Here is a 24,382-nt window from a genome sequence, read left to right as displayed (position 1 = left end):
TGGGTCAAAGTCCTAGAATTCCCTCCCTAAATGTATTGTGAGTCAACTTACAGCACGTGGATTCAAGAAGGCAGCTCACCGCCACCTTCTCAAGGCAACTCGGGATGGGCAATAAATGCCAGCAACGACCATGAATAAAAACTCTTGAAACCACTTAACCTTGTGTAAATAAGCATTAGAACATAAGAACATAAGAAATAGGAGCAGGAGTAGGCCATCTAGCCCTTCGAGCCTGCCCCGCCATTCAATAAGATCATGGCTGATCTGTCGTGGCTCAGTTCCACATTCCCGTCCTCTCCCCATAACCCTTAATCCCCTCTCTTATCAAAAACTCATCAACCCGCGTCTTAAAAATATTTAGCGAGGTAGCCTCCACCACTTCAACGGGCAGAGAATTCCAGAGATTCACCACCCTTTGAGTGAAGAAGTTCCTCCTCAACTCCGTTCTAAACCGCCCCCCCTTTATCTTGAGGCTGTACCCCCTAGTCCTACTGTCCTTTCTGAGCAGGAAGAGTCTCTCCACCTCTATCCTATCCATCCCATTCATCATCTTATATGTCTCAATGAGATCTCCCCTCATTCTTCTAAACTCTAACGAGTACAAGCCTAGTTTATTCAGCCTCTCCTCAAAGCTCAACCCCCTCAACTCCAGCATCAGCCTAGTAAACCTCCTCTGCACTCCCTCCAAGGCCAAAATATCCTTGCGTAAGTACGGCGCCCAAAACTGCACACAGTACTCCAGCTGCGGCCTCACCAGTGCCCTATACAGCTGCAGCAAGACCTCCCTACTTTTATATTCAATCCCCCTTGCTATGAAGGCCAGCATCCCATTAGCCTTCCTGACCACCTGCTGCACTTGCAAGCTGGGTTTTTGCGACTCATGCACAAGGACCCCGAGGTCCCTCTGCACCGTCGCCTGCTGCAGTTTTTCGCCACGTAAGTAATAATCCTTCCTACCATTATTCCTACCAAAGTGGACCACCTCGCACTTGCCAACATTAAATTCCATTTGCCAGTTCCTGGCCCATTGGCCCAGCCTATCTAGATCCTTCTGTAGACTCTCCACACCCTCCGCGCAATTTGCCGTTCCACCAATCTTGGTGTCATCAGCAAATTTCGACACCATACACTCGGTTCCCTCCTCCAGATCATCTATATAAATGGTAAATAGCTGAGGCCCCAGCACCGACCCCTGGGGCACTCCACTGGTCACCAACCACCAATCCGAATAGCACCCGTTGACCCCCACTCTCTGCCTCCTATTTGACAACCAATCCTCTATCCATGCTAACACCCTACCCCCAACTCCATGTCCCCTGACCTTCTGCAATAACCTCTTGTGCGGTACCTTGTCAAACGCCTTCTGAAAATCAAGAAAGACCACATCCACCGGCTCTCCTCTATCCACCGCCCTAGACACATCCTCATAGAACTCCAGTAAATTTGTCAGACACGACTTCCCCTTAACGAAACCGTGCTGCGTCTGCTCTATCAAGCAATTCCCCTCAAGATGCCTTGCTATTTCCTCCTTGATGACGGATTCTAACATTTTACCTACAACAGACGTTAAACTAACCGGCCTATAATTCCCTGCCTTTTGCCTGGCACCCTTCTTAAACAATGGCGTAACATTAGCCGTTTTCCAATCTTCCGGCACTTCCCCGGAATCCAGCGACGTTTGGAAAATAACCACCAAGGCATCCACTATCACCTCCGCCATTTCTTTCAGAACCCTCGGATGCATTCCATCTGGTCCTGGGGACTTGTCCACAATCAGTCCCTCCAGTCTGTCGAGCACCGCCTCTCTAGTAACAATAATGTCATTGAGACCCTCCAGTCCTACCACCTTTCCATCTCTAACACCCGGCAAATTATTCACGTCCTCCTCCGTGAAGACAGAAACAAAAAAGTTATTCAAGACCTCAGCCATTTCCCCATCCCCTACCACTAAGTCCCCCTTCTCATCCTCTAAGGGTCCAACGTTCACCCTAGCCAGCCTCTTCCTTTTTATATATTTATAAAAACTCTTGCTATCCTTTTTTATATTAAGCGCTAGCCCAGCTTCATAGTTTCTCCTACCCTTCTTTATCAACTTCTTTGTCAATCTTATGAAATTGACTGCAAAAATCAGAGAGCCAGTGGTATCAATTAAACCATGTGTTTTTTGGAGTGTAACTGCTGCAACAGGAGTAATGGATTTCTGGGCTCTCAGCCGTTAGTCATTATCTATATCAAGTTTACAAAGGGTAGAATGTTTAAGGCCAACCAGTGGCACATTGGAAAAGTCACATCTAGAGGTAACAAAAGCATGACTAAGGGTTTCAGCTAGTGAGGAGGTGTTAGGGAGATAGAAATAGGCAACCTTCTTTTAGATGTAGATACAGTTAGAAGCTCATCCTGAGGCACCAAGGTTGCAAACAATTTGATTCAGGATGGAGTTAATCACTGGAGAATAGATTAAGTCACAGTGATTGGAGAAATGACTTCTGCCTTCCTGATACTTAATCAGAGGAAATGTCTGCTCCTCCAATAGTGAATTTCAGATCAGCAGTCCAACAACGATCGTGACAGTGAAAGAGTTAAGGGAGGTGGTGGTGAGGTGGAGCTGGGTGTTGTCAAAGTGAAAACTGTTTTCAGCTGATGTGACCAGGAGGAAGCATGTAGATAAGAAATAGGAAAGGGGCAAGAATAGAGCATGAAACCAAGAAAAGACACCATATCAGGTAATTCTCTGGTTACCAGTATGTAAGAAGAGAACCAAGTGATAACAGTTACACCCGGCTTGACAAAAATGGAAAGCAATTGGGACAGGATGCAGTGGTTAACTGTGTTAAAGACAGGTTGAGAAGGATGAGGAGGAATTGGATTGCCTTCCTTACAGTGAGGTCTGAAGCTGGGAGACGACTTTGGTCAGAGCTGTTTGAGTAGTGTGGGTGGAAACTCAACTGGAGGGATTCAAACATGAAACGGCAGGAAAGAGGGACACAGATTTGGGAAGCAATAACCCATTCAAAGGCTTTGACCAGTCAAAGGATGAAAGAGATAAGTGTGTAATTAAGTTGGGGTCAAGGATGGGTTTTTGCAGGATGACCGATCTGATGGGGAGAGTGATCGTCCTTGAACAAAAAGAAACATTGATAAGTGAAAACCGAAAATGCAAGAAATGCTCACAATGAACAAAAGCAGTGAACACTGGAATCAGGAAGGGAACTCAGGTGGTCAGTAGTTCAATGGGAATAAGGTCGAGGGAGCAAGAAGTGGGGCCCCTGCACAAGATGAGCTAAGTGGGAGCAAGAGAGGTTTAAAAAGATGGTTTGCATTAGGAAAAGGAAGTCAAATACTATCTGTGTATATGGTGGCACAGTGGTTAGCACTGCTGCTTCACAGTGCCAGGGTCCCAGGTTCAATTGCAGCCTTGGATCACTGTCTGTGTGGAGTTTGCACATTCTCCCCGTGTCTGTGTGGGTTTCTTCTGGCTGCTCCGGTTTTCCTCCCACACGCCAAAGGTGAGCAGGTTAGGTTGACTGACAATGCTAAATTCCTCCTTAGTGCCTAGGAGATTAGCAGGGTAAATACGTGGAGTTATGGGAATAGGGCCTGGGTGGGATAGGTGTCTGAGCAGACTTGATGGGCTGAATGGCCTCCTATGCACTGCAGGGATTCTATGATCCTGGAATAGTGATCAGTATTGGCAGACAAGTGCAAGAGCTGACAGCACTTTATGGGCAGCACAGTGGCACAGTACTTGGCACTGCTGCCTCACAGCGCCAGGGACCCAGGTTCAATTCCCAGCTTGGATCACTGTCTGTGTGGAGTTTGTATGTTCTCCCCACGTCTACGTGGGTTTCCTCTGGTGCTCCGGTTTCCTTCCACAATCTGAAAAATGTGCTAGTTAGGTGCATTGACCCGAACAGGCGCCGGAGTGTGGCGACCAGGGGAATTTCACAGTAACTTCATCGCAGTGTTAATGCAAGCCTTACTTGTGACTAATAAATAAACTTTACTTTCTATGGCCCAAGCAGATCTGAATATCAATGGCTGAATGAGTTAGTCGCTATTTAAATCCAAGAATAAGGATTTAATATGGGTTAGGGCTAAGAGGGTGAAGGTGATGGTCTTACTGGGGGAATTGAGAAGATGAGAGAGGGGAATGATTTCATTGCGATCTAGACTGTTGAAGTTGTTGAGGTTACAGTGAGCAAATCAGTAGCTGTAGGAATGTTGTGAGCAGACAGCTGAAAGGAGATGTTTGGGATTTTGAAGGTACAGTTGTAAGAAGAGTTTTCTGGGGTGGGTAAAGGGACCTCGGGGTCCTTGTGCATGAGTCGCAAAAACCCAGCTTGCAGGTGCAGCAGGTGGTCAGGAAGGCGAATGGGATGCTAGCCTTCATAGCGAGGGGGATTGAATATACAAGTAGGGAGGTCTTGCTGCAGCTGTACAGGGCACTGGTGAGGCCGCAGCTGGAGTACTGTGTGCAGTTTTGGTCACCGCACTTACGCAAGGATATTTTGGCCTTGGAGGGAGTGCAGAGGAGGTTTACTAGGCTGATACTGGAGTTGAGGGGGTTGAGCTATGAGGAGAGGCTGAATAAACTAGGCTTGTACTCGTTAGAGTTTAGAAAAATGAGGGGAGATCTCATTGAGACGTATAAGATGATGAAGGGGATGGATAGGATAGAGGTGGAGAGGCTCTTCCCGCTCAGAAAGGACAGTAGGACTAAGGGGCACAGCCTCAAGATAAAGGGTGGGGGGGGGGGGTGGTTTAGAACGGAGTTGAGGAGGAACTTCTTCACTCAAAGGGTGGTGAATCTCTGGAATTCTCTGCCCGTTGAGGTGGTGGAGGCTGCCTCGCTAAATATTTTTAAGACGTGGGTTGATGGGTTTTTGATAAAGCGAGGGGATTAAGGGTTATGAGGAGAGGGCGGGAATGTGGAACTGAGCCACGACAGATCAGCCATAATCTTATTGAATGGCAGGGCAGGCTCAAAGGGCTGGATGGCCTACTCCTGCTCCTATTTCTTATGTTCTTACAGGAGGAGAAAAGATCAGGATAAAAAAGTGGGCTGTGTATGGAAAGTGATCAGAGATAGCCTTTTCTTTGATTGGTACACTGGAACTAGCCAGAGCATGTGAGGTGCAGAGGGGTAGCCATGAGTATGATTTAGGGAGTTTATGTAGACGATAGTGAAATCAAAGGACAGAGACCATGATGAATTGAGATGGAGATTGAAACCACACAGGAGCCATGAGGAGTCATTTGATGCAGAGGCTGAGGGGGGAAAGCAGGGAAGAGATTACAGTGAGAACATTTGGGTTAGCTGTAGAGAGTGAATGGGAGGTGAGAGGGGTAGAAAAAGGTGAGATACTCAAAGGAGGAGAAAGTGCCAGAGAACTGGGGAAAGAGCAAGTAATTTGTTGGTGAGAGGCACACCGCCAATATGATGGTCATGGCGGGGCAAGTGGCCAAAGGCTATCGAATGGAGAGGCGGCTTAATTGAGGGGGAAGGTGTCATCTCCCCTCAGCCAGGTTTCTCTGAAGGCCAAGGTGTTGTTGCAATCACCCACTATAAGCTCATCGATGGCAGGAGTCCTTTCTATTGTTCTCGGCATTCAGTATTGAGCTAAATGAAAGTTTGTGTTGCGTTAGCAACAATGACCCTGACAGGAAGTCTGATTGATACTGTGGTCAGATCAAGCTCTCTAATGTAAAAGCAGGTTTTGAAATGTTTGACAACATGTTGCCAGTGTGGTATTGCCGCACAGCCTGTGGTTTGTTCCTTCCAGAGAACGGACGGGAATTTAAACTGATAGTCCCTGTTTCCTGGATTGTGAGTGTATCTTACCTTAGCTCCATTTTCCAGCAGGTATTTTGCACAGGCAGTGTGTCCACCAAGACAGGCTTCATGGAGCGGTGAGACTCGGTTCATTGTAAGAAGATTTGCACTGTGCCCCTGGGAAACATGATATATAGTTAAGAACAGCTCTGATACCTAAACAGTAAGAAAGCCTCGAGGTGCAGTCTTACCCACTACAGAGAGGTCGGACGCCAGCCAAATCTCCATTCAACACAAAACCCACTTGCGTGAACATTGGTAAGATTCCAGCCTTGGTGACTGAATCTATATACTTTCTTCCCTAGAAATAGATATTAAAAACCTCCTTAAAAATGGCAGCACCAGTGGAACAGTGCTTAGCATCGCTGCCTATCAGCGCCAGAGATCCAGGTTCCATTCCCGACATGGGTCACTGTCTGTGTGGAGTTTGCACTGTCTGTGTGGGTTTCCTCCGGGTGCTCCAGTTTCCTCCCGCAATCCAAAGATGTGCAGGTTAGGTGGACTAGCCATGATAAATTGCCCCTTAATATCAGGGGAACTGGCTACAGTAAATGCATGGAGTTATGGGGATAGGACCTGGGTGGGACTGTGGTCGGTGCAGACTTGATGGGCTCTGGATTCTACAAACCTATGAAAAACTTATGGTAAACTGTTCATTTTTTTCCCATAGGGAGAGGAAAGAATTAGAAAAGCCAAGCATTATTTTCACTTTGAGGAATATTAAGCAATTAATATCATTAAATCCTTTGTAAAAAGGTTTGGCAAACAGGTTTTATGAAGCTAGTGCTATTTTAAGATTAGAATGAGCCCAATGAGGCTCAAGTTTGCAATTATTAACTAAAATCATGTCTTTAGTTGGCACAATTTGAAGGGGTGGTAAACCACATGACACGATTAATTAATAATTTTGGGTTGGTATGCCATGGACATTTGCAACTTGAAACAGCAATATGATTACATCAGCTTCTTTGTGACAGAATTAATCACCCTTGCTAATGATTAACACTAGCATCACTTGGTAATGGGGATACTCTTGATCTGGTTGCAGATATCCCTGCAAACCAATGCAACAATGGGCTATAAGATGGTCCTTGTCGAACACAAAGGGAATGCTATCAGTGTTCTGTGACAGTTCTGCTGCGATATACTGACTAAATATACATTACGTACATTCTTATATGGGTTGTGAGTGCCACGGGCAAGGCCAGCATTTACTACTCATTGCCAATTGCCCTCAAGAAGATAGTGGTGGTAGAGCCACTCCATTGCAATGCCAATGCAAGCCTTACTTGTGACTAATAAATAAACTTTACTTTCTATGGCCCAAGCAGATCTGAATATCAATGGCCAAATGAGTTAGTCGCTATTTAAATCCAAGAATGTGGATTAGGCCTAAGACGGTGAAGGTGATGGTCTTACTGGGGGAATTGAGAAGATGAGAGAGGGGAATGATTTCATTGCGATCTAGACTGTTGAAGTTGTTGAGGTTACAGTGAGCAAATCAGTAGCTGTAGGAATGTTGTGAGCAGACAGCTGAAAGGAGATGTTTGGGATTTTGAAGGTACAGTTGTAAGAATAGTTTTCCGGGAGGGTACAGGAGGAGAAAAGATCAGGATAAGGAACCTCGATGATGTGCCGAGCTATGTCCAAACCCAAGATGAAGCTATCCCACTCCCTATCATTCTGGTGTGCTCCATGTGCCACCCAATAATCACTTGAAAGTTCCTAAAGTGCCCACTATCACAGCAGGCAGTGCATTCCACACCACAACCACTCTCTGAGTGAAGAACGTACCTCGGAAATCTCTCTATCTCCCACCATGAACCTTATAGTTATGCCCCCTAGTGAAAGCTACATCCACCCGAGGAAATACTCTCTGCACGTCCACTCTATCTATCCCCCTCGTCATCTTATAAACCTCTATTCAGTCACCTCTCATCCTCCTCTGTTCCAAAGAGAAAAGCCCCAGCTCCCTCAACCTTTCCTCATAAGACCTACCCTCCAAACAAGGCAGCATCCTGGTAAATCTCCTCTGCACTCTCTCCAATGCTTCCACATCCTTCTTATAGTGAGGTGACCAGAACTGAACACAATATTCCAAATGTGGTCTCACCAAGGTCCAGTATAGTTGCAACATAACCCCACGGCTCTTAAACTCAAACTCCCTGTTAATAAACGCTAACAGACAATTTGTGTTCTTCACAGCTCTGTCAACTTGAGTGGCAACCTTCAGAGATCTGTGGATATGAACCTCAAGATCTCTGTTTTTCCACATTCCTCTGAACCCTGCCATTGACCCTGTAATCCACATTTAAGTTTGTCCTACCAAAATGAATCACGTTACACTTATCAGGGTTAAACTCCATCTGCCACTTTTCTGCCCAGCTCTGCATCTTATCAATGTCTCTTTGCAGCTTACAAGAGCCCTCCACCTCATTCATTATTCCACCAATCTTGGTGTCATCAGCAAATTTACTAACCCACCCTTCAGCCCCTCTTCCAAGTCATTGATAAAAATCACAAATAGCAAAGGACCCAGCACTGATCCCTATGGCACACCGCTGGTAACTGGCCTCCAGTCTGAAAATTTTCTCTCCACCACCACCCTCTGGTTTCTATGAGACAGCCAGTTACTTATCCAATCGGCCAAATTTCCTTCTGTCCCACACCTCCTTACTTTCTTCATGAGCCTATCATGGGGAACCTTATCAAATGCCTTACTAAAATCCATGTATACGACATCAACTGCTCTACCTTCATCTGCACACTTAGTTACCTCCTCAAAGAATTCAATCAAATTTGTGAGGCAGGGCTTACCCCTCACAAAACCGTGCTGACTATCCCGGATTAAGCAGCATCTTTCCAAATGGTCATAAATCCTATCTCTCAGGACCCTTTCCATTAACTTACCGACCACTGAAGTAAGACTAACTGGCCTATAATTACCAGGATCACTCCTATTTCCTTTCTTGAAGAGAGGAACAACATTTGCCGCTCTCCAGTTGTCTGGCACAATCCCCGTGGACAGTGAGGACCCAAAGATCAAAGCTAAAAGCTCCACAACCTCACCCCTTGCCTCCTAAAGTATCTTAGGATGTATCCTATCTGGCCCAGGGGACTTATCGACCGTCAGGTTTTTCAAAATTGGTAATACCTCTTCCCTCAGAACATCTATCTCCTCCATCCTATCAACCTACAGTACACTCTCAAAAACAATGGCCCCTCTCCTTAGTGAACACTGAAGAAAAATATTCATCCAACTCCTCACCTATCTCTTCTGACTCCACGCACAAGTTCCCACTACTATCTTTGACTGGCCCTAACCTCACCCTGGTCATTCTTTTATTTCTCACATAAGAGTAAAAAGCCTTGGGGTTTTCCTCAACCTGATCTGCTGAGGACTTCTTATGCCCCCTCCTAGCTCTCCTAAGCCCTTTTTTTAAACTCATTCCTAGCTACCTTGTACCCTCAAGCGACCCAAGTGAACCTCATTTTATCATCCTTACATAAGCTTCCTTTTTCCTCTTGACAAGACATTCAACCTCCTTTGTGAACCATGGTTCCCTCACTTGGCCATTTCCTCCCTGCTTGCCAGGGACATACCTATCAAGGACACAAAGTATTTGTTCCTTGAAAAAGCTCCACTTCTCGTTTGTGCCCATACCTGACAGTTTCTGCCCCCATCTTATGCTCCCTAATTCTTGCCTGATCGCATCATAATTACCCCTGCCCCGATTATAAACCTTGCTCTGTTGCGTGACCCTATCCCTCTCCATTGCAATGATGAAGGACACCGAATTGTGATCACTATCTCCAAGGTGCTCTCCCACAAACAAATTTAACACTTGGCCCAGTTCATTACCCAGTACCAAGTCCAACGTGGCCCCACCTCTTGTTGGCTTATCCACATATTATGTCAGCAATCCCTCCTGCACACACTGTGCAAAAAGTGTCCCATCTGAACTATTCGACCTACAAAGGTTCCAATCTATATTTGGAAAGTTAAAGTCACCCATGATAACTACCCTGTGACCTCCACACCAATCCATAATCTGCTTTGCCACTTCCTCCTCCACATCTCTATTACTATTTGGGGACCTATAGAAAACTCCTAACAACGTGACCGATCCTTTCCTATTTCTAACTTCAGCCCATATTACCTCAGTAAACAGATCACCCTTGAAATACTTTTCAGCAGCCATTAAACTATCCTTGATTAACAATGCTACTCCTCCATGTCTTTTACTGCCTTCCCTACTCTTACTGAAACATCTATACCCCGGAACTGCCAACAGCCATTCCTGTCCCTGTTCTAACCATGTCTCCGTAATGGCCATTGTCCCAAGTACCAATCCACGCTCCAAGTTCACCCACCTTATTCCTGATACTCCTTGCTTTGAAGCAGTTACACATCAACCCACCATTCTGTCTGCCTGCTCCTATTTGATAAGATCCCTACAGTGCAGAAGAGGCCATTCGGCCCATCGAGTCTGCACCAACTCTCTGACAGAGTATCTCACACAGGCCTTATTCCCATAACCTGCCACATTCCCCATGGCTAATCCATCTACCCTACACATCTTTGGAGCGTGGGAGGAAACAGGAGCACCCACAGGAAACTCACACAAACACGGGGAGAATGAGTAAACTCCAAGGCTGGAATTGAACTGGGGCTGTTGGGGCTGTCAGGCAGCAATGCTAAACCACTGCGCCACCATGCTGCTGCTATTCCTTGTGTTCTCGCACCAAGTCACTTGGTGACACTGTGCTCGCTGACTTCTGTTGGTTCCTAGTCCGACAATGCTGTGATTTTAAAATTCCCAGCCTGGTCTTTAAACTGCTCCTCAACCTCATCCCTTGCCATCTCTGTCACCTGCTCCAGCTTCTCAAACATCTGAGATACCTGCCCTCCTCCATCTCTGGTCATGCGTGCACCCCCATTCTAGTCACTTCACTGAAGCTGTGCCTTCAGATATCTAGCCCCAAAGCTCTGAAGTTCCTTGCCTAAATCTGTCTGGCCCGATGTTTTCCTTTGAGAGGTTTCTTAAGGTATAACGTTTTGCCAAAAGCTTTTGGCCATCTGCCCTCCAATTCCTTAACAGAGCTCGGTGCCAAACGTTCTTCAATAATGCTCCTATCAAGCACCTCGGGATGTTTTATTGAAGGTGTTAAATAAATGTAAATTGGTGCACCTCCTCTGGCCCAGAGTGCTGGGGGAATATTTATATCCAACTGTATGAGCAAGCAGGCTTCAGTTTAATATTTCATCTGAAAGGCAGCATTTTGTTAACACAGTCATTCAATGTTACAAGCTTAAATCCTGAAGTGTGGTTTGAACCCATAGCTTTCTGATTCAAAGGCAAGCGCCTTATCGCTAAGTCAAAGCTGTTTTGATTTTTAAACATACTTTTTTAGTGCAACTATGCTAACTTCAGTGAAACTTTCACAGATCTGAATGTTGGATCTCAGGGTTATTTTCTGTCTGCACAGGAAACTGGAAAAGAGACTGCTGTCAGTACCATTTTGGAAAATATACTGTTAAAAAGGTCTGTATCACAAGAAATCCAGTCTGGCCCGAACTACTGGAAATGTTCATCTTTAAAGAATATGCCCTGCCTGTAAGCTTCCAAGCATTCACATCCTTCAATGATATTGTAATAATTGTATTGCTTGAATTATCACACCTTTCAAATAAGCTTTTCACAGGGAGATAACTGCAAGGTGGTATTGCGAAGTTAAAACACAGGGCTACCTGCATACCAAACAGCATAAGCAACAAGTAATAGGTAGAACTAAGCAACTCCACAACCAATGAATAACCTCTGAACCCTGCCACACCCAGCCATGAATGGTGGTGGGAATTAGACTACTTATTGGAGGGGATGGGGCTCCACAAATATCCCGATCCTCAATGATGGAGGAGCCCAGCACATCAGTGAAAAAGAAAAGGCTGAATCATTCGTAACAATCTTCAGGCAGAAGTCCAAGTGAATGACTCATTTCAGCCTCCTCAGAGGTCCCCGGCATCACAGACATCATCCAATTCAATTCACTCCACGTGATGCCAAGGATGGCTGAAGGCACTGGATGCTGCAAGAGGTATGGGCCCTGACAATATTCTAGCAATGGTGCTGAAGACTTGTGCTCCAGAACTTGCCGCACCCCTAACCAAGCTGTTACAGTACAGCTACAACACTGGCATCTACCCAGCAATGTGGAAAATTGCCCAGGTATGCCCTGTACACAAGGAGCATGAAAAATTTCTCAGATACTGTAGCAGTCCGTGTTCAAATGCAACAAGCCCCGGACAATATCCAGGGTTGGGCTGATAAGTGGCAAGTAGCATTCGCACCACGCAAGTGCCAAGCAATGACCACCTAAAACAAAAGAGGATCTTACAATTGTCCTTTGACATTCAATGGCATTACCATCATTGAGTCCCCTACTACCAACATCCTGGGGGTTACCATTGACTAGAAACTGAACTGGACTAACCATATAAATACTGTGGCTATCAGAGCACACGACACACGACAGTGCAGAGTCGCTGAACAGAGACTGATAGCCAAGTTCCGCACACGAGGACGGTCTCAACAGGGATCTGGGGTTCATGTCGCACTATCTGTAACCCCCGTGACTTGCCTGGGTTTGCAAAACCTCACTTACTGTACTGTCTGGAGACAATACACATCTCTGTAACCTGTGATCAGTGCTCCTTCCATTCACATTGTCAGCCACTTCAGGTCTTGAACAGCAGGTTAGGTGTAAGGATTCGCATTCTAATCAGTAATCTCTAAACTGTCTGTGCTTTATATGCTCTGTCTGAGGCCAGAACTCTCCATTCACCTGACAAAGAGGGAAACCTCGAAAGCTTGAGAGTATTATCAAATAAATCGGTTGGACTAAAACCTGGTGTTGTCAGACTTTTTACTGTGTTTACGCCAGTCCAACGCCGGCATACCACATCATATCAGAGCAGGTCAGAGGATAGGAATCCGGCAGCAAGTAACTCACCTCCTGACTCCCCAGAGCCTGTCTACCATCTACAAAGCACAAGTCAGGAGTGTGATGGAATTCTCCCCACTTACCTGGCTCAGTGCAGCTTCAACAACACTCAAGAAGCTCAACACCATCGAGGGTAATGCAGCCCACTTTATTGGCAACCGTCCACAAACACTCAATCACTGCCGACACACAGTATACCAAGGCTCCTTAGGCAGCACCTTCCAAACCCTCCACTAATTTTGCGACTAGGTGGTGTGTCTGGCTGAAATTTTGATACATGCACCTGATGGGTGAGGCTCCCCAACAGCCTCATGAAAATAGAAAATTACCCTTCCAGTGCTCCAATTAGAAATATGATCCCGAAAAGGTTAAAGTTTTACCTGGGTAATTCTGACAAAGTCGGTGATACACTTAACCAACAGAGAACAGGGAAGAGGATCTATATGAAAATGTTAAGCTAGGAGAAAAACAATTGATTGGAACTGAGGGACAGTAATGGGAATCAGAAGATGTCACTGAGATACTGATGGGGAATGGCAATGATAAGTAATCTACTTATCATATCTACTGTATATGGAGTCAGGAGGTGAGTTACTTGCTGCCGGATTCCTAGATCATATCTACTGTAAAACCAATATGATCACACTGATTTGATTCAAACATATTTGAACAAAAATGGAACATAAAAAAAGTATGTCTGAAGTTAGAACAGACTGCTGTAATATCAGAGTAAAATGTTGTAACTACCTGGCTGATGAGTTGGCGGAGTGACATGAGACGCCCGTGTATAGCAGCATCGTGAAGTGGGGACCAGTCTGACGCAGTGTCTAAAATTCATAACATAAATCAAAGAAACTCAGAACTAATTGGAGATAGGACCAAACAAATAAATATCGTATCGACGTCGCTCAAAGCTCCCAGAGTAACAAGGTCGCTCGGGTGTTGCACTGAGCAGGGCTGCTAACATGGAGAGTGTGGTTGGAGTGAGACTTATCATAAAGAGTAATGTTGCTGGCAAATCCACTTCAGTATTTGGTGTTGTTTAAGTTGGAGATATGAATTTTGAAGCCAATGTGGATGACGATTCCCAATGACTGAAGCTGGGCTTGTTTTTTTCCGTTGTTCTGACAAAGGCTCAAAGAAACATCAAGAAGAACGTGAAAACCCTGCTACTTTGAAATAAATTTGATTGGACATGCTTAAGTAAATTAAAACCTTCAAATGGAAACTTAAAACAGAAAATGCAAGTGCTACAGCAGTACTTGGCGCAGGGATGTTTAGATAAATCTACCTCAAATAATATCAATAATTTATCAATAGTAATGAAATGAAGACTAATTTGCTTGTTAGGGCAATCATCAGTATGGTATCAGCCAATGAATGTATACCCTGTAACTAATGTTCCAAGGATGAAGAATTGATTTTTCAAACGCCTGTAGGGTCAGGACCAGGTGCAAAACTGATTCCAAAATTGCGGTCCCAGAGGTGGGGATCCTGACATCTCCAGAACAGTTATAAATTTTCCAAGGGCCAGCAAAGCTGAGATAACGGGAAATGTGGTTGCTGCCAATTAACAGCCCCTTTTGCTGTTCAGGGTACCTTCAGGAGTTCCCCAGGATAGTATCCTATCAGCCTAACCATCTTCAGTTTCATGAATGACTTCCCTCCACCATTAGGTCAGGAGTGGGGACTGATTGCACATTATTCAGTACTTCTCAGATACTAAAGCAGTCCATAATGCAGCAAAATCTGGGCAACATCCAGACTTGCAAAGTGGTAGGTAACAAATGCCAGGCAATGATCATCTCCAAGAAGAGAGAATCTAACCATCTCCCCTTGAAGCACAATGACATTACCATCACCGAGTCCCCCACTATCAACATTCTGGAAATTACCATTGACCAGAAACTGAACTGGACTCGCCATATAAATACTGTGGCTACAGGAGCAGGTTAGAGGCTAGGAATTCTGTGGGGAGCATCTCACCTCCTGACTCCCCAAGACCATCCACCATCTGCAAAACGTAAGTCAGGAATGTGATGGAATACTCTCCACTTGCGTGGACAAGTGCAGCTCCAACAACTCTCAAGAAGCTTAACACCATCCAAGATAAAGCAGCCCGCTTGATTGGACTCCCACCCACCATCTCCTGCCATGTCTGGTACACAGGGACAGCATATGTACCATCTACAAGATGCACTGTAGCAACTCAGCAAGACTCCATCAAAAGGACCTTCTGAACCCACAACCTCTGCCATTGAGGACAAGGGCAGCAGATGCATGCGAATTTCATCACCTACAAGTTCCTTTCCAGGACACCCACCATCTGTTCCTTCACTATTGCTGGGTCAAAAACCTGCAACTCCCTTCCTAACATCACTGTGTGTGCATATGCACCATATGATGTGGTGGTATGGTGGCACAGGGGTTAGCACTGCTGCCTCACAGTGCCAGGGACCGGGATTCAATTTCAGACTTGGTGAATGTGTGGAGTTTGCACATTCTCACCATGTCGGTGTGGGTTTCCTCCAGTTGTTCCAGTTTCCTCCCACGCTCCAAAGATGTGTGGGTTAGGTGGATTGCATTCTCAGCGTCTATACATTTGATGCACAATAATTACTTTTTCACCGTAAAGCTGATACATTGGGGAAATTTAACCTGTATTCCCCACGCACCCCCCCAAGACACCCAAAGAGTAGGTTGGAGAGTGTCAGTGCAGGGAATTAAACTGGTTAAGAAATGCAAAATCCAACTAGAATCTGTTATTTCCCAGGGTTTGGGAAACCTGGCAGCTGAAGGGAGGCTAGAGCTACCAAATCCAACAGGTATTCTCAACCTTCCCAAAGCTGCTTGTGGGTCAGGAGGAACGCTTCATCCCCCAAGCCCACCAAAAACAATCACGATCTCTCATCCCTCATGACCCCAAACGCCTGCCCTCTCAGGTGGGCATAAGAAAAATCCTATGGCAATATTTTAGACGATTTGAAGAGTTCCTGCCAGTGCTCTGGCCAGTAGTAATCTCTCAACCCACATCAGTGGGATGTATTTTCTGATCATTGTCGTATTACTGCTTATAGGATCTTGCCGTGTACAAATTGGCTGGTCCCTTTCCAACACCATGACACTGACTATACCTGAAAGTATCATGAAAGCTGATGAAAATTTCATCAGCTGCAGATCAGCCTGAGGTGGGGTGGCGCGGTAGCACAGCGGTTAGCACTGCTGCTTCACAGCACCAGGGACCTGGGTTTGATTCCCAGCCTGGGTGGCTGTGTGGAGTTTGCACGTACTCCCCGTGTCTGCATAGGTTTCCTCTGGGTGCTCTGGTTTCCTCCCACATTCTGAAAGACATGCTGGTTAGGTGCATTGACCCGAACAGGCGCTGGACTGTGGCGATAAGGGGAATTTCACAATAATTTCATTGCACTGTTAATGTAGGCTTTACTTGTGACTAATAAATAAGCTATAAATAAACTTTAATGGTCATTGATATGAATAGCTAATATATAAATAAACGTAACAATAAGGAAAGACCAAATAAACTGAGAGGAACCTTTCTAAAGGGTTTGTTGCTATCCATTTAAGATAGCTTGCTCAATGTCTGTGTTAACTACCCCTCCAATTTGTACTCTGTGCAATAGAAGCAGCAGCTGGATTCAAAAGATTAGAAACCGAGCATGCTCACTCTTTGAACTCCTGTTTAAGATGATTTCTCCCCCTACCTGCCCAATATACCAAATCTGAGGTTCAACCCAAACCCACAGTGAGCAAACCCTGAACAGCACCATGTGCCTTCCTGAGCAGAATTGCATCTCATAACACTGCATACACATGAATGGTTCCTCCACACCGAATTACTGTCAACATGTGGTTAACTAGTATCGTGTAACAAAAAATTTGCATTAGTAAACAGCCTTTCACATACTCAAGACTTGCAAATGAAGTGTATAAACAGGGCAGCCAATTTTTTTCTTTATTCATTCGCGGGACATGGGCATCACTGGCTACCCAATATGCGCCGGAGCGTGGTGACTTCTTGTAAGCTGTTCCCAACATATCCTCTAATTCTATCTTTCACTCTCATTCTATGCTTTCAAACTCCAGAAAGAAACAATACTTTTCTTGCATACTAATACACGTGATAATAATAAATCAAATTTATTACCCATCTCTTGAACTGAGTGGCTTGCTAGGCCATTTCAGAGGCAGTCAATCGCATTGATGTGGTTCTGGAGTCACATGCAGACCAGGTAAGAATGCCAGATTTTCTTTTCTAAAGGACACTGGTGGACCAAATGGGTTTTTCCGACAATTGACAACATTTTCACAGTCATCAGCAGACTCTTAATTCCAGATATTTTTTATTGAATTCAAATTCCACCATCTACCACAGCGGGATCCAAACCCGGGTCCTCAGAACATTAGCTGACTTTCTGGGTAATAGTCTAGTGACAATACCACAAGGCCATTACCTCCCCTTATACACAACAAGCTCCCAGAAAGAGTAATGTTTTAACGAGCAGATAACTTGTTTTTGCGATGGTGGATGAGGGATAAATATTTGGTCAGCACATCAGGAGTAACTCCCCTGTGCTTTTCCAAATGAGTACCATGGGATCTTTTACATCCACTTAAAACAGCAGATACTGCCGTGGTTCAATCCCCATCCACTGACTGCAATACAGTGCAGCACTCCCCCAGTACTGCACAGGAACGTCAGCTTTGAATTCTAACTCGTCTCTGGAGTGGGAGCCCACCAGACTGAATTAAGCAACAAGGTTTAACCTAATCAAGTGTTTTCCGTTAAAACAGATTAAATAGGAAGCAGGCTGTACAACATTACTCCTCTAAGGCCAGCTATCAGTAAAGGCACAGCATCAATCAGAATTGCATTAAGGCTCTCACTGCTTTTTGTTAGTTAGAAGATAATTTGAATTGCTTACCACCCATCAGTGGGTTGGAGATATAACTTCCGTACAGACTCCCTCCTGCAGCCTCAGGCTGTCTGCTGTTTTCATTCTCCGAAGCCATCTTTCAGCAGAAATTTAGCTGCATTTAAAAATCCCCCCTTGGGGAAAAGGAAAGCCATGAATTGCTCATTTTGCATCTGAGTGAGAAATCCTTCTGGAGACGGGCAAAGAGAGGTTTAAGTTCCAAATCTGCACTGTACTTTATGCTACATTACCTGAGTGAAGACTAACAGCTGCTTGCTGCTGTGCTACTGAATGAGATTTTCAGCTGAAGTCAGTCCACTGAAGGCACACGTGACAAAAGTCACCAAACTTCCTTTCTCAGAGCCAATCAAAGGAAAAGCCAGCAGCAGTGGAACTTACAGAGCAGAGAAACATCGTATTTACCCCAAACAAGAAGCTTAATGAGCCAGGCTACTGATCAACCAGTAAATCTTACTGATTTGATCAGTATCTACTTCTTTCAGATCATTTTGCAGTATAGTGCATTACTGTCCCTTACAGGATTGTAAGAAGTCTCACAACACCAGGTTAAAGTCCAACGGGTTTATTTGGTAGTAAACGCCACTAGCTTTCAGAGCGCTGTTCCTTCGTCAGGTGAGTGGAGAGTGTGATCAGAACTCTTCACTCATCTGACGAAGGAACAGTGTTCTGAAAGCTAGTGGGGTTTACGACCAAGTGAACCTTTTGTACTTTAACCTGGTGTTGTAGACTTCTTACTGTGTTTACCCCAGTCCAACGCCGGCATCTCCACATCCCGCCTTACAGGATTGTCCAGTACTTAGGTAATTGTCCTGCTTCGGATAGTATCTCCTCCCAGGTCTCCACTTGTCCCCTACTTCTGGTATTCTTGTATCTTTGGTGCTTACTGCACATACTGGATACAAGGAAAAGTGAGGAGCCTGGGGAAGAAGCGCCTCAGTAGACTCACTGAATTTTTTTCTGCAGAGTATATTTGCAGAGTAGTTAAGGTAAAGGGGAATGTGTGTGTTCAGGACTGGCAGCCACAAGCCAGGTAGGCAGGGATGTAAGCCTAGTTGGGGGAGTAATGGGCTGACAAAGTGTGAGGCTTGTTTGGCAGCTCAGGGCTGAGGCTTGATCTGGGATCCAGGGCTCAGATCAGCGTCTGTAGTCTCACACTCCTCCCGTAATCCCCTACCAATCTCGCAAAGCATACCCACATTCCCCCTTCTCCCTCGCAGTCTCCCCATTCTCATCAGAATTCTCTCACTCTTGCTCCTTGGCCATGACAGCACCCCCTCCCCCCTCCCTTTAACCTCTCCCAGTGCCAGTCTCGGCAGCACCAACCCTTGGGGTGTAAATTACTTTATTGCGTCAAAGCTGGTCCCTCTGCATACAAAGGTCCTGTCCCCAAGTTGAATACTGCATTACTTTGACAAAGATTCAACCCAGCAATCTGCAAACAAGTTAGAAAGTAACAGATTAAAAACAGATCCACTGCACATTTCAGCAAAGAGTTCCTCAGTTAAGGAGCTACTTAAATCAAAAATAAATCATTAACACTGTAGCTGACGATAGCACTGCCTGTTCCTGGCAGCAGTAACATAGAAGGAGAGTTGACTGGCCAAGTACAGCTCTGGGTGGCCCAGACGTAGAAGTGCTGCTTCGGCCTGACGAAGCTCGAATTCTGCTTCTGTGGCCCTGAATTCCCTCTATCATGCACGATGCATGACCCCTTCCCACAGGTCCCAAGCATGGTGGCACAGCGATTGGCACATTGGTTAGCACTGCTGCCTCACAGTGCCAGGCACCTGGGTTCAATTCCTGGTTTGGGTGACTGTGTGGGGTTTGCACATTCTTTCCGCAGCTTCCTCCCGCAGTTCGAAAGATATGCCGGTTAGATGCACTGACTATGCCAAATTCCCCCTCAGTGTATCCGAACAGGTGCCAGAGGGTGGTGTCTAGGAGATTTTCACAGTTTCTTCATTGCAGTGTTAATGTAAGGATATTTGTGATGTTAATAAATAAACTTAAACCGAGCTGTGGCCTGTCAGGCTAAAGTCTGCGCTGATTTATTTAACAAAGGCCTTGCTGTTAAGTTCACAGGGCTTCCATATCCTTGGCTTTGCTAGATTCTGGACCAATACAGGGCTTCCTGCTTTCTCCTATTAATATCTAGGCCCTTGCGTACATATACTTCCCCTATGTTACATATATCTTCTGTCACATCTAGGCATGACATTTTTAAACCTGAGTTTTCCATCTATTGTATTTTTGTTACCTTTACTTGCCTTTCAGCCCTCCCGAGAACTAGATGGTGCTATAACTCCACACTACCATCTGCTTCTCCAGGCAACTGCCTTGTCTCAATATATGTTATATCAAGAGGAATTCTATATAAAATGTCTGCTCTCAGACTAACTCTATTCAGCTTGAGATCATTGATGTTTATAACGTAGGCCATTGTCCTTTCTGCCAGCTCTCTCTTCTCAAGCTACTCAAAATTAGTCCTATGGCCTGGTTGTCTCCCCACAACCTCATCCACTTCAAATATTCAACTAGTCCCCTCTTCAAAATATGCAACTTTCTATATGCCTTTGATAAAGCAATCCTCTGTGCAAAAACATTTCTCCTAATCTCTCCTTGCTCTCTTAGTGACTTTTTAACATTGCCTTAACTTTATTGGTCTTGACTACATGGCCAAACAATGACTGAACAATTTTATCATTACCTGTTTATTCTTGTGCTGAGTTCTTACTCAAAGTTTTGCTGATTCTGATCTTTTAAAAAAACACCTTTATCTAGTTGCATTTAAACCCTTAGGTCTCTAATCATCCACACTTGAATATGCAGGGTGTAGCCCTTTAGGACAGGTCAGGTGATCCTGGATGGGGATTGATCCACCCAGGAAGCTGCCCTTATAGGCAGTTGAAGGCGGGAGTGCAAGGAAAGCAGTGTGTTTAATAAATCCTTGTTCCTGTGGCTTGCCTCCATCAGCAGTTATCCCCCAGCGTCCCCATAACACACACTCTTTAATATCTTTCCAACAAATATATGTTCCCGTTCTTTATCTTCCAAAGTGCATAACCTCATTATTCATGTTTAAATGTCTTAATTTCATTTGTTCTTGGGAAATGGGCATTGCTGCCTCGGCCAGTTTTTTTGTTGCCTATCACTAATTGCCCTCAAGGTGGCAGCGTTGGGCATTGCTGCCAAGGCCAGTTTCTGTTGCCTATCATTAATTGCTCTCAAGGTGGTGGTGTTAGGCCACCTGCTTCAACTGCTACAGTCCATGTGCAAGGGACATCCCGAATTTTGACCCAGCAATAGTGATGGCAAAATAGTTCCAAGAGAAAATGGTGACTGACTTGGAGGGTTGATGTTCCCATATGTCTGCCCTTGTTCTAGGTCGTAGTTTATGTTTTTGGAAGGTGCTGTCAGAAGAGGCTTGGGGAATTGTTCCAATGCATCTTGTAGATGGTATACACTACTGCCACTGTGCATCAGTGGTAGAAGGAATGAATGGATGGGCTGCCAATCAAGCAGGCTGCTTTTGTTGTGGATGGTGTCAAGTTTCTCTAATGTTATTGAAGCTGCATTCATTGAGGCAAGCAGGCAGTATCCCGTCACACTCCTGACATGAGTTGGGGTGATGTTGGTTACAGAATGACTTAAAGAACTCTTTGTAGCCTTCTGAATGTTAACAGCAGTCTTTACTGTTCTGTTTATGGAAACAAACAGTTGTATTGAATCCATCAAAATTTTGACAGAAGATCTGATATTTCTAACAAGAAGAAAATTCCCATGCAAGCGCTGAGAGCAGGGGAGTTTGTTTCGAGAATATTGATATGCTGAAAGTTAAAAAAAATGCTTTCTGATGTACAATACAAAAGAATTATTAAATAAGGTGAGGTATAAAATATAAGAAACAGTACAATAAATCAAACAGCTTGAAACTACTGTTTTTCACAGCATGGTATAAAGTGGAACAAACAATAAAAATGGAACAAAGTGTAGAACCAATTAATCTGACCACAGGAAAACTGGACTCTTGGCACTCAATCTTCTAGCTGAAATAAAAAGGTGGAAATTGTGGAAGGTACAGCCACTAGGAAAAGGCAGGGTGAGAGTTTGGCAATAGGTGAAAAGCAGGAAAGAACAGGCAGTTCGGGGAAGGACTGGATGAGTGGACAACACTAGAAAATGGATGGAGGGAGAAATGACAGCAGAGGGCCGAATTGTGAAGATTCTTACGGCCCTAGCTAATTATGGATAGATGGAACAATAAAGTACTGTTCACAGTTTTAGAATATTACATTGATCATAACATATCTGAGAACCACATTAAAATCAGTACAAGAGCATTGTGCTAGTGTGTCCTGGGGTTACTGTGCATTTTGTGAATAAATGAAGCAATTTTGTCAATTACAGCAACCTCTACTTCCACTGTTCAACCATTTTCCAGTTCTGAGCTCCACAAGTTAAAAAATACATTTTTTAAAATTCTCATTATGCAGAGAGCATATGGTGACTAGCTATATCAAGAATTCCACAGAACTGCACTGCATCCTCACCTCAACTGCAGGAAGGAGTGAACAAGGCAATTTAGTCATCCACCAAGTCACCACCTTAGCTAGCAGCTTTTAAGCAGGGTATCCCATCTCTACAGTCTGAACCCCATATTAAATATCAATGACACAAAACAAACTTTGGATACAATTTCCATTTTACGTGGAAAACCTTTATTAAACCGTTAACAACAGTATCTGTGTACATCAGTCCCTTAGTAAGACGCGCATGCAGGAGCTTATTTCCACGTGGTCAGTCTATTGCACAAATTCCTCTGCATGGCTTCTGCTTCCCTGGCTGCAGCAACAATGTCCTTGTGGGCCAAAAACATTGAATGCTGGAAAATCTCAGCAGATCTGACAGCATCTGTGGAAAGCCAGAACCGAGGCAACGTTTCGAGGGTCTATTCTCTCTCCACAGACGCTGTCAGACCTGCTGAGATTTTCCAGCATTTTCTGTTTTTGTTTCAGATTCCAGCACCGCTGTAATTTGCTTTTATTTTAAAGTCCTTAAAATGGCTATGGCTTTATACCCCTTTCTGATCCTGGTACTTCAATGTGTAATATAACACCTCACATCAAGTCACCCAATCAATGCAGCTAGGTACATACCATTAATGGAGGTAATATTTGCATCATGATAAGGCAGGAAGAAAACCACTCACGAATATCCAGGGAGGCCATTGTCTCTGAGGCATTGCAAAGTGTCTGCTGGTGAGTCACTGCCTCAATAACGTGGCTTGCCTTCTCTGTTATTTGGTTAAGCTGTCTTTATTTATGAACCCCGTCAATGATTTCTTTGGTCAGAATTCTTCTCCCTTAATTCCAATAGCCTCCTCACTCCAAGGTCCTACACCATTTAGTGAGATCCACATGCTGGTCTATATTTTTACTGCTTACATTTTACTTACAAATAAAAATACAAGTGATATTAAAAATGCCTTACAGCATAACAGGAGTACAAGAAATATCAGAAGCTTTACAAAGCTTTGGGATTGAGTCACTGGCCCAAGAATACCTAACCTGATCAATACCAACAGCCACAGCATTTACATGGCTGGTCTAATTTTGCGTCCAGTAAATGGATGTTGATGAGTTCAGAGGTGCTAATAGCATTGAATATCAAGGGGAGATGGATAGGTTCAATCAGTGACTGGTACTTGTGTGGCACATATGTCACTTACGCTTATCAGCCCAACGTTAAATGAGGTCTAGTTTCCGCAGCATATAGGTATCATTGTTTCAGTATGTGGGGATTCGTGAAATGGAACTGAACACTCCAAACATCAGAAACACTGACACTTCTGATCTTATGATGGTCATTGAGGAAGCAGTTGAAGACGGTTGGGCCTCAGTCACTACCCTGAGGGACTTCTTCAATCACAATCTGGGCTTGAGGTGTCTGGCCTCCAACAACCACAACTATCCTACTTTGTGCTAGATATCACTCCAGCTGGTGGAAAATTCCACCTAAACCACACCCCCCCAACATTCCCCATTCTCACGACCTTCAGTTTTCCTATGACACAGGATACCACATTCTGAAAAATCAGTCTTGATGTGTCAAGTCACCTCACCTCCGGAATTCAGTTATTTTGCCCATGGTTGGACTAAGGGTGTTATGATATCTGGAGCTGAGGCCTGGCAGAACCCAAATTGAGCATCAGTGGTCTGGTGGGTGGGGCAGGCTCGAACGGCTGGATGGCCTACTCCTGCTCCTATTTCTTATGTTCTTATGTCAACGGTGACGAAGTGCTGCATGATAGCACTGTTAGGAACTTTTCATCACTTTGCTGATAGCTGAGCAGAGCTTGTGAGGCATGACTGGCTGGGCTGAATTTGTCCTGCTCCTTGTAGAAAGAACATTCCGAGTCAATTTCCCACATTGTCAATGCCATTGTTGTGGCTGCTCTGGAACATCTTGGCTAGTGGTTCAGCTGGTTCTAGAGCTCACGGTGCTGCCAAGACTTGCAAACTTCACGCTGTCTAGCGCACTCAGCCCTTGCCTGATTATCACTCGGAATTAATTGAACTAGCTGATGACT

General features: G+C 44.8%; 1 protein-coding gene across 2 annotated transcripts in view; it reads right to left on the bottom strand.

Moving 5' to 3' along the window:
* The window catches only part of LOC145353417 (ankyrin repeat and SOCS box protein 9-like), a 54,624-nt gene extending 36,362 nt beyond the window's left edge, over positions 1–18,262 (bottom strand). The window contains exons 1-4 of one of the 2 annotated variants that reach the window (XM_080204168.1): positions 18,024–18,100; positions 17,782–17,907; positions 13,586–13,665; positions 5,843–5,950 (exon numbers count right to left, since the gene is read on the bottom strand). In XM_080204168.1, coding sequence (XP_080060294.1) covers positions 5,843–5,950; positions 13,586–13,665; positions 17,782–17,869 — 276 coding nt within the window. In that variant the 5' untranslated portion in view covers positions 17,870–17,907; positions 18,024–18,100. Of the gene's footprint in view, positions 1–5,842; positions 5,951–13,585; positions 13,666–17,781 lie in introns of both variants that reach the window. The other variant, XM_080204165.1, reaches the window with a different exon arrangement.
* Positions 18,263–24,382: the final 6,120 nt, after the last annotated feature.

Source organism: Carcharhinus amblyrhynchos, chromosome 15 (genome assembly GCF_965287045.1).
Source record: "Carcharhinus amblyrhynchos chromosome 15, sCarAmb.v2.hapA, whole genome shotgun sequence".
In the NCBI taxonomy this organism is placed as follows: domain Eukaryota; kingdom Metazoa; phylum Chordata; class Chondrichthyes; order Carcharhiniformes; family Carcharhinidae; genus Carcharhinus; species Carcharhinus amblyrhynchos.
This window is presented reverse-complemented; position numbering and strand designations above follow the sequence as displayed.